The following is a 17558-nucleotide window of genomic DNA, read 5'->3' as shown; positions in this document are numbered from 1 at the left end:
GCGTCAGCTTGTGGATTGAAGAGTCCCTGGTTCGATTCCAGTCAAGGGCACATGTCCAGGTTTCTGGCTCCATCTCCAATAGAGGGCATGCAGGAGGTAGCTAATCAGTGATTCTCTTTCATCATTGATGTTTCTATATCTCTCTCCCTCTCCCTTCCTCTCTGTAATCAATAAAAATTAGTAAAATAAAAAAAAAATGACTATACAAAGACAGAATATATGAGCTTGGAAGGACTGATGGATGAGGACGGACTGAAAAGAAAGACTCAGCAAGACCCTGGAAAGAATGACAAACTCCACAGGGTCATGCTTAAATTCTATTCCAGAATGCTGGACTAAGGGATCACATTACATCTGAGTGATTTTTTTTTTTTTTTTAGGGGCCAATATATATTGTCTTTTGACCCCAAGTCCACATTGAGAAACAACAGAGAAATAAGATATGAATGATCAATGCATAGAAATCAGAGTGTCATTTTGGTTAAGCTGAATGTAGACTGTGGCTTTCATCTGCATTTACAAGGACTTCCTTACATTTCTTCCCCAGATTAGAAAGATTTACACAAGTATTCATAGTTATCCAATAAAAACAGGAAGAAAGGGGATGAGCTGGACATGCTCAACTCCTCCTTCTACACTGACCTATCATATAAAGGAGTAATTCTCCTCTGGGAAAGGGCAAAAAGAGGAACTTCAGTCTTTCCCTACCTGGAGTTTCTCTACATGGAAAATATGAGGCTGGGAAATACAAGATTTAATAAGTGGGATACAACCGTGTTTCCCCGATAATAAGACATCCTCCGAAAATAAGATCTATTTACAGGTTTCCTTCTGAGTGGAATATAAAGCATCCTCCAAAAATAAGCCCCTCCACCCCAGGCTAAACATGAGAGATTTGGTCCACTGATTCTGAAAGAAATGGAGTCACAAGAAATTCACCAGGAAATTCAGGAATTGGATTGTTATGATGATTTTCCAGAAGATGATGATATGATTGTCATTGAATAAATGAGTAAATTCTTGATACTGTAGGATTCAATTTGTCTGGTTTGTGTTGACAACTACCGTACTACCGTAGTAATAAATTTCCTTTATTTTCATTTAACAATAAATGTGTACCGTATTCTTCTTCATGGAAAAATAAGACATCCCCTGAAAATAAGACCTAGCTCATCTTTGGGAGCAAAAATTAATATAAGACACTGTCTTATTTTCGGGGAAACAGGGAATTAGGATGATGAAAGAAGGTGCTACTTCATAAGGAGAAAGTTGACTTATGACTTTGGGAATTCTATCTCAAAAGTGGTAATTCGATTTTTAAAAGATTCTATTAAATGTGTGATGATAGTGAAAATTAGACATGACATCAGCTTCTAAAGTATTATTCCAAGGAGTGGGCCATATGAACAGGCATTCAGGAACAAATCATGAGCAATGGAATCAAATAATGAGACTTAAATGGTTTCGTGTAAAATAACACAGACATGGTCAATTTGAAAATTGCGGTAGGGCTGTAATAGAGGGGAGAGGACATCTTCATTTTCTTGTCTCATAAATGTCTGAGGACCTAATGAAACTTCTATCTAACAAATGGATTTACACAAAAATGCCTTCTAGATTTTTTTTTTTTTTTTTGAGAAAGAAAGTGGGTAATGCACATTTCAATAGTCTATATGTGGAAACAATGATTATCCTTTTGGGGGAAAGTTTTAACCTTTATATATGAGTCAGGGTAGGGAGAAAAGAAAACGGGACTTTCTCATTCTGATGTACTGAGATACAGAGAGGTAAGCAAGAGCTGCTATTGTGAAAAAATGGCCTAAGCTCATTTTCCCCAAGTTCATTTCCTGTGGTACTGCCAGGCTTTTCAGCTAGGAGACAGGAAGCACGGAAATAGGGCACCATACTCTACATTCTTTTACTGTGTTCAGCACTCTGAAATAGGGCCCATTTTGAACTAATCTCTTTGGGGATTATCAAATAAGACTTGGGAAGAAATATAAAAAATGATGGGATACCTATGCTGGCCTTGGCCTGCAGCATTGCTTTACAATGAGTCAGAAAGAAAAATGATATGTTAGGACTTTTAACTTTAATCTTTGGGGCTGTCATCAAGGAAGGCAATCATAAATTGACAAAGTGGAGTAAAAACTGCTATTCTTAACTTTAGTCTGAACTTCATGTCTGGCTTAGAATTGAAACACATATATTTTCCCAAAACTTTTTATTCAACGCATACATTGCAATGAACCTCACTGTTCCTGGATTTGGACAAGGGTCTTCTTCACCTAGAACTTTACTTTCTTTATCAGAGCAGCTTATTCAAGTGTAAGTCATTGGACTTAAGAGTTAAGCAGCCTGATATTCTAGGGAGGAAAATAATATTATCTCCCTGAAAATATGCCAATAAAATGATATAAGATCTTCTTGAATGAATTAAGTACAAACTGCACCAGAATGTTAATGTCAGATTCTTTCTACCTCACTTTTGGTAACTCAGTTTTAGGTGTAACCCAAAAAAGCTGAGGAGAAAAAGAAAAAAAAGAAAAAAGAAAAAAAAAAGAGTGGTATTGACATTGCCTCTTGCATTCCAAAGTAAAGTTCTAGACTAATGCAATATTTGAACAGGAGGTTGCTACAAACTGGGTTTTTCAACTTTAACCCAATAAAAGAATTGATGTTAAATAGGTGAAGAAAGAAAATTTCTCTGGACCAAGTTATTGGAGAACAGCAGCATTTTCCCTCCTCTTTCATATAGAGGAATGGTTTCCTGGAAACCATTCAGCGAGCTTGATATATACCTGATGAAGCAATGTAGACCCAATAGAACAGAGTCTACGAAATGGGAAAGATAAGAAGCTGTGAGAGTTTGCTGTCTGCCAGAGGGAAGAGATGGTTACATCAAAAAACAGCTTCACTTTCAGTGACCAGAATCAAGAATGTGGGTTTTCTGTGAAACAGATGCAAGGCGAGCATGTGGGTAGAGTGGTTTAGGTTAATTATAAAATGAACCTTGTCCAAAGGGCTTTCTGCCAGGGGTTATGTGAAGCAACCTCAGCAGGATGCTGGTGGTGGTGACAAATGAAGAAGTTAGATGTAGGATGAGGGTGAGAAGCAAAACTGACCAGCTAAAAGAGAAACATGGCCGGAAGCAAGTATATTTCATTTATATCAGTGTTTCCAATAAAGTTATGCAATGGTCCTACAAAAACATCCCTTGATAAGGAGTCAACATTGAGCATTTACTGAAGCCAGAGAGCACTAAAGCCAGGTCATGGTAGTGTCAGTCAACTAAGACTTTTCTTTACCTCTGCTGCTGATCCCCAACATTGGAGGGGAGAGAAGTAGCTAGCTCACTGTGCTAGGGGAAGAGATGAGGGTAAACTGACTACAATCTCTTTCCACTGCAGCTCTCTAGCTTGAAAAGAAGAAACTTTCATATTGTGGTTTGGGCTAAGCCATAAGAATAATTATTTTAATTAAATATGATTGCTTTTCTAATAAAAACCACCAAAGGGTTATTTATTATTTCAGGGCGAGTAGTAGAGCTATATAGTACCCACCTTTGTTTGGATTCAATAAATAGAAAACAACAACTATTGAAAGGGGTTGAATTCATGTGGTTGGGGATAAAATTATTTTCTGATTATATCCTATGGAGTCCTCCTTCTCTCTCAAAGTGGAGGTTATTAATAACTATGGATCAAAGTGTTTATTGACCTGAATCTATAGAATGTGTCTATTTGTGCTGGGTATCTTCTATCACTCTTAGCATTTTCTCAGCCTATTTTCCATCTGAAAACTAACCTCTGTGGGTCACAGAAAAGATCCTGTGCTTTCTGACTTGGTTTGGGGCAGGCAAATGATGACCTTGGCAGGAAAGACTAAAAGGAGAGAGGAAATGAGGTCAAAATCAATTTCACCTGGTTCCCTCTTTACAAGATTACTTCCCTCTGACTAAGGGTAGCACTCTGCTCACAGCATCTGACTCTTCAGACCAGCGCCATTCATATGATCATTATGATTTGCCTAGACCAATTTTTTTTTTTTTTTACAAATAGTCTTGCTGTGAATAAACCCTTCTCAAATGTCTCTATTTCAAACACACTGCCTGTTTCCTGCAGGAACCCTGACTGACACAGTGACATTACCTGCTTTGCTGATCTCAAAATACTAATGAGAGAATTAAAGTAATAACAGTTGTGAAATGTTTATAGTGATTAAATTCAAGCTTGGCCAGTGTAGCTCAGTGGTTGAGTATAAACCCATGAGCCAAGAGGTACCTGTTTTGATTTCTGATTCTTGACAGGGCACATGCTCAGGTTGCAGGCTCTCTCCCCAGTAGCAGGCATGAAGGAGGCATCTAAACATCTCTCTCATGGATGTTTCTATCTCCCTCTTCCTCTCTCAATAAAATAAATAAAAACATATAAAATATTTAAAATTCAGAGATTTAAACAGATTTGATAATTATTGTGAATGTGTTTATTGCCGCTCAGATTTTTTTAATTTAGTCATTGGGGACCTCTTCTAATTTTTTTTAAAATCCTTTTGACCCATTCTTAATTATAGCAAGCATAGGTATGAAAATATATTCAAGTCAATTTGTATATTTTCTGTCCCAAATATTTCTTGGAGGAGTAAGTGAGAGATGATACTGAGAAATGACAATCTGGACATTAAGTTTGCTCATTGCCCCTGAACTGGTGCTTGTTTAGCAGAAGTTTCGATGTATACAGACTGAAAATTATGAACTCATGGTAATAGAATTACAGAAACATGGATTTATATTAATATGAATGTTTTATGGACAATTTGAAAAATGGGACATTTAAGTACCAAGAGTATTTTTATTTTAACATGTCCAATTTACAACCTTATCTCATTTTTATTCCTATATTTATATAAAACTATATAAATCCTAGTTTTCATTAGTTCTAGGAATGACAAAATTGGAACATCACATAGATACTTATTTGCTTTCCTCACAAAACACAATAAAAAATCAGAATAGCAAGACCCACAGTACCACTAGCAATATAATTTCTCAAAAATAATTTTAAGATTTGTTTCTTTCAATCCTTTTTTTCTCTCATATATTTCACTAGGGATATACAGTGAAATTATTTTATTTCATCACTTGCTATAAATCTTCATTTTGAAGTGATATTGTTAACTGAAAAATATATTAAGATACTTTATTTCCATTATTTTTAAAATCTTTATTGTTAAAAGTATTACATATTTCCTCCTCTCCCCCACTGACCTTTCCCAGCCCACTCCTGCACCCCATCTCAGGCCTTCACCACCCTATTGTCTGTGTCCATGGGTTATGCATATTTGCACACAAGTTCATTGGTTGATCTCTTTCCACTTACCCACCTTCCCCTGCCTCCCATCTAGGATTTGACAGTCTATTTGATGTTTTTTTCCCCTCTGTATCTATTTTTGTTTATCAGTTTAGGTGTTCATTAGATTCCACATATGAATGAAATCATGTGCTATTTATCTTTCTCCAACTGGCTTATTTTGCTTAGCATAATGCTCTCTAAATCTATTCATGCTGTTGCAAATGGTAAGAGTTCTTTCTTTTATGCAGCAGCATAATATTCCATTGTGTAGATGTACCACTGTTTTTTTAATCCACTCATCTGCTTAGTGGAATCCACTGATTCCACTTAGACTCTTTCCAAATCTTAGCTATTGTAAATTGTGCTGCTATGAACATAGGGGTGCATATGGTACATCCTTTCTGATTAGTGTTTCTGATTTCTTAGTATATATTCCTAGAAGTGGGGTCATTGGGTCAAATGGCAGTTCCTTTTTTAATTTTTTGAGGAAATTCCATACTATTTTCCATGGAAGCCTCTGTTTAGTTATTTTTTTTTAATACTTAGGTATAACATTAATATTTGTTGTAATATCATAGGTAAAATATTTAAATGGTTCCAAAGACAATATAAGGTATAGTCAAATAAGTCTAACTTTAACTTTTGGTCCCTTTACTCTTGTTTTCTCATTATAAAGAACCATTTAAAATATTTTGTATTTATCCTTTTATTTTTATTGTACTTGTATTGCCATTTTTAAATAGTGGTGTACTAAACTGACATTTATACATTTTGCTGTTATTAACAATGTCATAAATCTCACTTTATAATAGTTTATAGAGATAGTCTTCGTTTTTAATAACTGATAGTAATAGTCCATTGTATGTCATAGTTTATTCAACCAATCTTGTTTTGATGTATTTTGTTGTTACAAATAGTTCCAAAATGAATAGCCTTATATATATATATATACTTTTTTACACACATATTTGATAGTGATACTTTTAGAAGCAGGAATGCTGGGCTAAAAGATATGTGCATATGTAATATTGCTGAATATTGCCATATTCGCCTCCATGTTGGTTCCATTTTGCATTCTAATCAGCAACAGATGGAAGTGCCTTTTCTTCACTATTTTTTATGGAGTTTTGCCATTTTAACACATAAAAATCAGCATATCACTATATTTTAATGTTTTTTTTTCTCATTATGAGAATGGTTGGCATCTTTTCATATGGTTGAGTCATTTGTATTTCTTTTTTTCCACGAACTATTTTTTACTTCATTTTTAATAGCTTTGTACTTTTTCTCCTCTATTTTTAAAAGTTCTTTGTATATTCAAGATATCAACAATCTGTCTTTTATATGAGTTACAAATATTTTCCCAATTTATTCTTTTTGAAAAAAATTCTTTTATGGTATCATTTGCCATGGAAACTTCTTAAAATTTGTAGTTAAATTTATTTTTTCCTTTTTTTTCTGAATTATTCTGAAGTTTGCACCAGAATTTGGAAGACTTTATCTATCCTCTCTATATACAGAATTTCACCAATGTTTTCTTATAGTAACTATAAGGGTTCATCTTTTTTTCCTTTCATTTGAGTTTCTGAACTATTTTTGAGACTTGATCATTTTTATCCTTTTTTCCATATCTTCAAATTGCTTATTCAAAATATATCATTTTACTCACTAATATGATATGCTCCCTTTAAAATATCTTACAGTTAGATATATAATTGAGTTTATTTATTGAATTTCTCTTCTGTTTTGCTTTTGTTTACACATGAGCTGGTAATATGCGATTGTAAAGAAAAGAAAAGAATTTATTTTAAAGTGTTTGATAGAGCTCTTCTTTCTTCTTTTTAAGGGTTTTCCTAAGTATGCTATTTTTCAATTCTTCCAGACGATTTTTTATGATAACTTCTTAAATAAGGGTATGTTTATTGGAATCATGTTGTTTTTAATTTAACTTAGTAAGAGATTGAGTCTGAACAAAGATGTGTTTTCATTTGTTCAAGTCTATTTTTTTAATTTTATAATTATTTTGATAGTTTTTTACATGTTCATTGGACATTCTTTGTTATTACTTGTATGTAGGTATTTTCCTATCTTTATGCTATTGTAAATGAGGTATTCTATCTTCTGATTTCTTTAAAAAATTTTTTTTATTAATTTCTGAGAGAGAAAGGGAGAGGGAGAGATAGAAGCATCAATGATGAGAATCATGGATCAACTGCTTCCTGCACACCCCTTACTGGGGAAAAAGCCCACAACTCAGGCATTTATCCTGACGAGAAATCAAACTTGACCTCTTGGTCCATGGGTCAATGCTCAACCACTGAACCATACAGGCAAAGCTGATTTCTTTTTGTATATAGAAGGGCTATTAGCTTTATATGTTTATGCATTTCTTTGTATCTGTATCCAAAGAGTTAGTCCTTATAATTTCCATTGATTATCATGGTTTTCCAACTTTTTATTTGTAAATAAACATAGTTTTAATTTTTACTTTTATTATTATGTGTTTTTTGTTGTTGCTATCTAAATGCATTTCTAAATTATAGTGTATGTAATGGGCATTTCTTTTTGCTTCTTATTTAGTAAAGCTTCCAGTATAATTCACCATTGAGTAAAATGCTAACTTTTAAGCTGAGGCACACACAGACCACACACAAAACACACACACATCATGTCAAGAAAGTATCTGTCATTTCTTATTTTGTTCACTTTTAAAAAATATCAAAAACTTTTTCTAACTCTATGGATATAATTACTCCCTTCCACCCCCCATTGCTCTATTAATATGATGGATTACATGAAATAAATTCCTAATATGAAATCATGCAACTTTTCTGGTAGAAAACCCATTGGTTAAGACATATTATATCTTTAAAGTGTTATAGTATTCTGTTCGTTAACATTTTATCTATGATTTTGTGCATTGATATTAATATATGTATATCTAAAGTTTCCTTTTATAAATACAATAGTTTTGATTTGAAGGTCAATATATTTCTTTAAAAAATAAACTTGGAAAGTTTACTTTTTATCATGGGCTAAAATTTAAAATAATATTGATATTACCTGATGATTTAAGAGTTAGTAAAGTTCTCCTGTGAATTTATCCATTATGTTCTAGGTCTTCAGTTGAGCAAAGTAGTTTCCTATTCTTTTTTTAAGTTTTTCTGTTTTGGTGGTTTATTATGGTTACTTCCAACTTGTCATTTCTAATTTTGTGAATTTGCATTTTAAATTTTCTTAATTTATTTAGGTAATATCTTGTCCTTTGGTTACTTTCAGAAAAATAGCTTTATTATATTCTGCAATTTGCTTTATATATGTACTAGAGGCCCTTTGCAGGAAGATTCCTGCAATAGGGCTTCCTGCTGCAGTCCCTGCCCAGCCTACCTCCCTCCCTTCTCCCCCAGCCTGTCTGCTTTCCTCCTTTCTCCCTGCACTATCTGCTTTCCTTCTGTCTCCACTGCCCTGCTTGCTTGTTTCACCACAGCTTCGCTCCCTTCTACAGCATTTGGTTCTTTCTATGCTGTCTTCAATGTTTGCTCTGGTCTGGATATGCAGATTAACTGCCATTTTGGTTGGGTTAATTTGCATACTCACCCTGATTGGCTGGTGGGCATGGCTTGTGGGCATAGCTAAGGTGTGGTCAATTTGCATGTTTCTCTTTTATTAGGTAGTTTTGATTTCAGCTTTTATCATTGTTCATCCCTACCTCCTGCTTTTTCTTTTTTTTTTTTTTTAACCTGCTTTTCCTGTTCTTTGCTGTTTTTTGTAGATTTTTGCTGTGTAGTGTTACCTTTATTTTTATTACTATATTGGTGATTTGTATTTGATATTTGTTTTATCTGCCCATAATATTACACTACCATTATTATTATTTTCAATAATAGATGTAAATTTTGTATTCCTCTTTGACCCAATGGCTTATTTAATGACATGGTTTAAATGTCATTCTAGGTAAAAGTGCCCTCTTGTTTTATTATTAAGTTCTTCTTTCGTTGCATTTCAGTTAGTGAATGCCTTTGTGATATATTTGCTCTTTAGAATTTCTTCAGGGTGTTTATCACATCAGATGTGATATATTTTGTGAAGATCCCATATGCCCTTAAGAAAAAAATATTTTCTGTTATTGAATTTCAGAGTTCCAGACAGATTTATAAGCTCTGTTTTATGAATTATACTCTGTATATCTTTTGTAAATTTTCAATAGGTAATTTGTCTTGATTTTTTAAAAAATAAACCAAAGAAACCTATTATTAATATGTTTCTTTCAATTTCCTAGCATTCTCTTTGAAATATATTTTACACACTTTTTATTTTTAATTTTTTTTGTATAATTTGTCCACTCTTTTATTGTCAACCTTTCTAAATCTCTTTATTTTTAATTGTCTTTTATATACAAAAAAGTGTTAATTTTCTTTTGTCAGCCAATTTGAAAATACCTGTATTTTAACAGTATGTTACATCCATTTACATTTATTGATATGATCAATATTTTTGGACTTATATTTGAAAAGTAATATTTATATAGGTGAATATTTTGTATAAAGTTTTTCACTGTGTCCTATTTTATTGTGCTCTCATTCTTATAGAGGAGTTTTAACTTTCATTCTTACAGTTATTTTTATAGTAATGTCTATAGTAATAATAGAGGAATGTGCAAATTATCTGGGACACTCACATCATCACCGTTCAGCAGGGTGGCGGGGCTGTGGGGCCGTCGGGTGGGACTCTGGTCTGGTGCGATTTTGTCCTGCCCAGGCAGACTCCCCTGTGGCCCCACAGCCAAATCCCCAAGGGGACCTGGGGTTTACTAAACTTTACTGGAGCTGCTCCCCACACCCCCACTCCCTGCCCCAGGACTGCTCTGTCCAAAGCAGGGCGCCTGGGCAGCCTCCTGACAGGCAGGCGGCCTGGGAGAGCTGAGTGGGGCTGGCGTGCCCAGGAGCCACAGAGGGGCGGGGAGGCTGGAGCCAAGTTCCCAGGGGTCTGAGGAGAGCACCTGACAGGAGCCCAGACTGCAAAGAAGGAAGGGGAAGCAGCCACAGGGAGCTCTTCCAATCCCCCTGCACAGATACCTTACTCCAGCCCCCACACCCCCGGGGAGACCGAAGAAGACCCAGCCTTGGGGATAGCTGCAAACCACACCTCTGACTCCCGATCTCTTCCCCAGGGGCACCCACATCAATAGCACACTGGCGATGACCGGTTAGTGCCCCCGAGGCACCCAGGGCCCATAGCCCGCTGTAGCCGCGCCCCCTCCACGGAGGCCAGGCATGCCTCTCCTCCCTACAACTCTCCGGAGGATCAGACCCATCCCCACCTCCCCTACAGCAGTGGCACCATCTCTGCAGTGGAAGTGCACTGAACCTCGCCCGAGACTGTGGCTAACCCTGAACTCCTAGCCCGCCTGGCCCTGCCCTGGTCTGGCCCCTGCCCCACTCCAGAATATTGGAACCCCGCTCTGAGCACATACAGCTTTGAAATGACGCCAAGCAGGGAGGTTTGACAGTTACTTCCTCTTTGGCCTCTCCGCCTCCCTAGCATCCCCTTAGTACCCCCCCCCCCCCTCCCTTGGCCAGTGCCTCCAGGGACAACCATTGCTACAGGGCTGCTGGACAGAGCCTGCCCCACCAAGGCCTGCAGAACCCTCTGTAAAGCTTCCATAGGTACAGTCCCAGAAAACAATCATGGCCTCCTCCCCTAATTAGCACCTGCTACCTGCAAGGGTACATGTGGGCTTAAAAATAACAGTCCCTTCTCATTTAGACATCACTTACTTTATGAAACATTTTTAGGTTTATTAGCTCAGAACCTCCTCATGACTACTCAGTGAGGTAGGCAGGGAAGAGATCACAATTCCCATGGTATATGTGTATGTATTCAGAAATGAAGCTGAGAGAAAAAGCGTCAAGCCCAGTGGTTCCCAAGGTTCAGCACATGCCCCAAAGTGGGGGTGGGGGGGCAATTTGATTTTAAGTGGGGGAAATTTGAGAATGAGTTAACAGTAAATTTTTTTAAAATTTTTTTTTTTTTTTTTTTTTTTTTTTGCATTTCTTATGGTTCTAGAGGGCCTCATCTATAGCATAGCCTATATAATGAAAGGCTAATAGGCAAATGACTGAATGGTGGAATGACCCGGCACTATGATGTGCACTGACCACCAGGGGGCAGACACTCAACAAAGGAGCTGCCTCATGGTGGTCAGTGTGATCCCACAGGGGGAGCACAGCAGCAGTGGTGGGAGCCTCTCCCGCGTCTGTGGCAATGCTAAGGATGTCCGACTGATGGCTTAGTGGGTCTAAGCTGTCCGTTGGTTATCCACCCAGGGCTCCGGGACTGTGAGAGGGGGAAGGCCAGTCTGAGGGACCCTCCCACCCCAAGTGCATGGATTTCGTGCACTAGGTCTCTAGTCCTATATAATAATTCAGTATAATGAAGAGGTAACTTGCAAATTGACCATCACTCCAACATACAAGATGGCTTCCCCCATGTGGTCAAAGATGGCCCCCCCCCATGTGACACAAGATAGCCACCACAAGATGGCCAGCAGGAGAGGGCAGTTTTGGGCGATCAGGCCTGCAGGGGAGGGCAGTTAGGAGCGACCAAGGCTGTAGGGAAGGGAAGTTAGGGGTGATCAGGCTGGCAGAGGAGGACAGTTAGGGGCAATTGGACTGGCAGGGAAGCAGGTAGGCATCAATCAGGCTGGCAGGCAGAAGTGGTTAGGGGCAATTAGGCAAGCAGGCAGGTGAGTGGTTGCAAGTCAATAGTCCTGGATTGTGAGAGGCAGTCAGAGATCCCTCAAAGGGGTCCCAGATTAAAGAAGGTTGTAGTCTGGGCTGAGGGGCATATCCACTCCCTGCATGAATTTTGTACACCAGGCCTCTAGTATTTATATAAAAACCTTGGTTGTCTCTTTTTTCAATTTTTGTCTTTTATTCTTTAGTAAAAGATCCATTAAATTTAATGGCTTATCTTTCTTTTGCTTCTTCTCCATGTCCCTAAGCAAATATTTGTTGTAATATCCTTTTATTTCCAGTTAATAGCCATGAAGCAATCACAAACTCATTTTAAATGTTATATGCTCTCACTATTGTCCCTGAATTATTTGATACTTTTTTGTATCTATGTTGTCAAATTGCACATAACACATGACACTCTTTTTCTTGCAATCAATATTTTGTTTTAATTCTAAAGTTATGCTTGCACCAATTATTATAATAACACTTCTCCATCTATTTTGGTTGCCAGGAGAAACTCATCTAGTAGTTTCCACAGGACATGAGAAAAATATTCCCTAATTTTTATAATAGTTTATTTTTTAGTCTTTATATGTAAAAATTTGTTCAAATGGATATTAAATTCTAGCTAATTTTCCTTTATATCTTCCATCCTGAGCTATATTAAGTAGATAGAGAATATCTCTAATATAGTCTCTGTATACAACACTTCTTAAATAAAATATTATGTTGAAACTTCAATGTATATTATCTATATATATATTAAAGCCTAAGCGACTGGACAACTGAACAACCAAATGACAGGTCAACTGGCTGGTAGCTATGATGCACTGCCCAACAGAAAGCAGACACTCAGTGCAGGAGCTGCTCCCTGGTGGTCAGTGCACTCCCAAGGTGGGAGCGCCACTCAACTGACCAATAGGTGCCAGACACAGGGCTCATGCTGGCTGCCACAACCTGGAGACCACGGCAGAGCAGCAGTGAGCCTATTGAGCAGTGGAGGCTGCAGGTGCAGCAGGGCCAGGATAAGCAGAAATGGCAGGCAAGAGTGGCTGGTGATATTGGACTGTCGGTTTCAGCCTGATCCTCACAGGCTACGCTGAGGTACCCCAAGGTGCATATAATCTTTATGCAATACATATTTTATATATATGCATGTATGCTATTATAAATTCATATGTACTTATTTACATATAACATTTATGTATTGACTTTCAAAATATTTAGTAAGCAAGTGCTTACTTACTTACCTTTGTTTGCCTTTGTGATCCACAGAGCCAGCTGAGAGTCTGTCCAGGGGAGACCCAAAACCAGAGAAGCTCCTTTTCTTCTTTGTTTCGATCACATCATTCTCCAGAGACACAAGTTCATCAAGAAGCATGAGTTTTGCTGCCAGATCAGCTGCTGATTTCTCTTCCCTGGCTATGGCTGGTGACTGCGCATCTCTGATTCCAACATCAAAAGTCTATCGAGCAAGAAAGGTGATTCTATTCACCTCAAATATCTGTAATCATATGCATTTGACTTTTGCTACATTTACCTGATATACCTGTCATAAAACTTGATTTCTACGGATTTATGATTCAGAGAGACTTTTGAGGGCAAACACGTATAGAGGTGAGGTATACCCAACAGAAATTAAAGAAAAACAACACACACACACACACACACACACACTCTTAATCAAAGTTCCATGCTCACATCTCAAATTTAGTATATTAGCAGATAATTCTTTTGGATTCTTTCCCTGTAACAACTCTATCCTTTATTATCATTCCCACAGCATTGTAGCTATACTTTGATTCTTACAGTAGTTACATTTTCCTTTGTATTAGATTTATTATATTTGTAATGTATATTAGATTTTGAGTAATTTGAGGGTAATGACTATGTCTAATTAGTCTTTTATTGACTCTCTTCAATGCCTACCCCACTATTTTGCTCATAGTTAGTACTTAATAAATTTTACTTATAGTTAGTACTGATAAATTTTTATGGACTTAATTCCATAAACACTAAACTTCATGGGTTTTTTACCCCCCACCACTCAGTCACCTCTTATTAATTCAAGCCCTAAGCATTCACTATGTACTGCATTAAAAAATCTAGTAGTCTCTGCCTTCAGGGGATCTACACTTCCATCCGTGTGCTTTATTAACAAATATTAATAAGTATTTACAATGACTCAAAGAGCTTTCTCAATGACTTTGTTGCCCCATGTAAAATTTCCTGTTTTTTTTTATTTGTCTATTGCATATAGTGCCCTTTTGTAGTTCATCCAAGTCATAAAAGTATGTTATTAATAGAAAAGGCTTATCTTAATAGAAAATATATTTGGTCCCTTAAGCTAGTTCCCATTACCTCAGTAACTGCATCCACTGAGAGTACTTTTCCTGAACTCCACAGGATAAGTGTCACAGCCAGGACAAAATGTGCACTTGCCAACCTCCAGTCCAGCATCTAAAGGTCACACACAACAGGGTTAACATTACTCGTTTGGCATGTAATGATAGGAAAACAAAACTCCTATAAAGCATATTACATAGAGGTGATAAATTAAATTATTCAGCTTCTACTAGGCAAAACTTAAATAACAGTTTATAGAAGCTGTCAATCTCTCAGAATGAATTCTATCATGGCTTCATTTCCATGGAAACATAGATTGGAGTTGTATAGCTATAATACTAATTTAATTCAAAGTAACCCCAGTCTGAGAAATCTAACTTGTATAATTTTATTTTTAACTATCTAATCCTGGGATTACAGTCTCATGTACCTAAGGGGAAATGTGTAAAATTGGTCAGGTAGGAAAGGATGATCTGGTGAGGTTTGTGGTGAACCAAGGAGGATATGCTTTGAGTAAAATCATTTAAATTAAAAATGTCACAGACCCAATATGGAAATATCTTTATGTCCTTGATATATATAAGGATTTCTTAAGCAACATTTATAACAAACTTAAAAAATTCTGTACAAGATACAATAAACAAAATAAAAACAAATTAAAAGTGGAATATATTTTCAAGGCACATAAAAATCAGTTCTTGGAAAATTTAAATAAGTCTGACTAATAAAATTCTACAACTAGACACAAAATTAAGTAACAATGGGCCCAAGTTTATACAGAGACATGTATCTGAAAGGTCATAGCCTCGTTGTTTAGAATAGTAATAAATTAGAATCAAACTAGCAAGGCCTATGTGGCTTAGTGGTTGAGTGTTGACCTATGAACCAGAAGGTCAGGATTCTATTCCTACTCAGGGCACATGCCCAGGTTGCAGGCTTGATCCCCAGTAGGGGGCATACAGAAGACAGCCAAATGGTATTGATGTTTCTCTCTCATAGATGTTTCTATCTTCCCTCTCTCTCTAAAAATCAATAAAACATATATTTAAAAAAAATTAGAATTAACCACACTAACTTACTGAAGAGGAAATGGATTCATCAATTGAGGTATATTCCTAGCATGGACTTAAAGCAAATTAGTTAAACATGCATCTATCTGCTGTTAAATAACCTAAATATTGTATGGATTTCAAAAATACAGTTTTGGGGGAAATTAGATTTTATAGAACATTACATATAGCATACTACCATTTGCCTAAACGGGATGTACAAAAAATAATTCCACATGTTTAGAGATCTATATATATATAATTAAAGTGTAAACCAATGGAATTTGATTCATGACTATGATTGCCTCTGGGGAGAGTGAGGAGCAAATAAGCTTATGAAGGAAACATAAGGCACTTATCATAAATATGTGTGTATGTGTGAAAATATTACATTTGTTAATTCTGTGTGGTAAGCACAAAGATGTGTCATTTATACATTTATGACTTTTTCACATTAAAAACTATTATAACATCCATTTAAAGTGTGTGTCTATGGTCTATCTCAGACCCATTGGCTGTCAGTTTGGCCAGTGGCAATGGGGGAGGGAAGATCACCACGGGCTGCGAGTTACTACAGAATAGGTTTGCCTTGCCACCTCTTATGGCACTGCGAAGTCTCCCAGTCCACCTTTATGAATGGATCTCAGTAAACTCCTATTTCCTTTAAAAAATAATTTAGAGAAAAAAATGTGTTCTAGGATGGATCTGAACAACCGTGTCTCATTTTTGCTTCAGTGTTAGTGTGGCCTTGAGAGTGTACTATTTAACCTACGTGAGCTTTATTTTCCATTTTTGTGAAGTGAGGAGTCATTATCACTTCAAAAGAGCTTTGAGAGAGTTGTATTCATTCATGTATAACCTCTTTATTTCATATAGTATTTATAGTTTGTAAGTGAAAGAACATATATGAGATATTAATAAATATGTCGCTAGTAAACTACATTCTGTTTGGTATGACCCAAGATTTTCTTTATGACTCTTCCTTAAAATATTGTTACTATCTACTAAATATTGTAGATTTTTAGTAATAAATGTATGTTGGAGAAAATAGGCAAGTAAGTGTTTTATATAGACACTTCGCTTTAAGTATATACTTAAAGCTAAGATAAAATACTTTAGCTTTGTTCTTAATACTTATTTGTCAAACATAATCTTAATTTTCATGTAATGTAGTCTAAACTAGTTCTTCATTATATCTCCAATTGATCTACTTTGAAATCTTGTCACACAATGTTAGTCACAACTGCTTCTCTGTATTCTGCCCATTCTCTGTAAATTCTGTGTTCTCTTCCTAAAAAGCTAATATTTGAACTGAGTTTTATGGTAAGTATAAAAACAATAAATCATGATTATATCCCTATATTGAGACACTAGAAAAATAACAAGAAAGAACTCAACAGATCTGGTAAAAATATCAACCCAAAACTGCATTATCTATTCCTTAAAAAAAAAAAAAAAATCAAGCACTAAATAACATTTCCTGCCCTCTGATTTTGTTATCTCTTTGATTTTTCTGAAAAAAAGGAAGATATATTAAAAACATGACTATTTTAAAAATTAGTTCATATTTCTGGCATCTCTCTCTCTCTTTAAAATAGTTCTCTCATTCAATCAAAGATAAACCACAATTGTGATGTTTTCCTTCCTCATTTTTTTTATCATGTTAAAAACAGGTTACAAAGTATAAAATTGCCCAATTTTATAAGCCTTTCCATGTGGATTTCCTTTAACTATTTTTATGCACATTTTCCTAACCTGGTTTCTCCATTTCTGCGATCTTATAAATGGCACAGGATGACTGGTGTTTACCATATTGATGATTATGTCTGAGGCATATATTTTTGTGCTTGGGTATATATAGGAAAAAAGTCCTAATGTATCATCTTACAGATAACCACATCCTGATTATTTGGATAGGGAGATGTAAAAATAAATGCAGAGTTTAAATACACACATTTAATGGTTTAAAGCCATGCTTGTAGCCAGTTACCCGAAAGGCCAAGTTCCTAAATATGGCATTTGGTACACTAATGAAAACAAACACCCTGGCACCTGCCACACAAAAGACATTTGAT

General features: G+C 36.1%; 1 protein-coding gene across 1 annotated transcript in view; it reads right to left on the bottom strand.

Moving 5' to 3' along the window:
* Positions 1 to 17558, bottom strand: part of OSTN (osteocrin) — a 41238-nt gene that overhangs the window by 14182 nt on the left and 9498 nt on the right. Inside the window, exons 2-3 of the mRNA XM_036447557.2 lie at positions 14450 to 14548; positions 13339 to 13553 (exon numbers count right to left, since the gene is read on the bottom strand). Of these exons, the coding sequence (XP_036303450.1) occupies positions 13339 to 13553; positions 14450 to 14548 (314 nt within the window). The remainder of the gene's footprint in view (positions 1 to 13338; positions 13554 to 14449; positions 14549 to 17558) is intronic.

The sequence above is a fragment of the Pipistrellus kuhlii genome, unplaced genomic scaffold (assembly GCF_014108245.1).
Source record: "Pipistrellus kuhlii isolate mPipKuh1 unplaced genomic scaffold, mPipKuh1.p scaffold_m20_p_2, whole genome shotgun sequence".
Lineage (NCBI taxonomy): Eukaryota > Metazoa > Chordata > Mammalia > Chiroptera > Vespertilionidae > Pipistrellus > Pipistrellus kuhlii.
The sequence above is the reverse complement of the archived record's forward strand: the minus strand, read 5'-3'. Positions and strand labels throughout refer to the sequence as shown.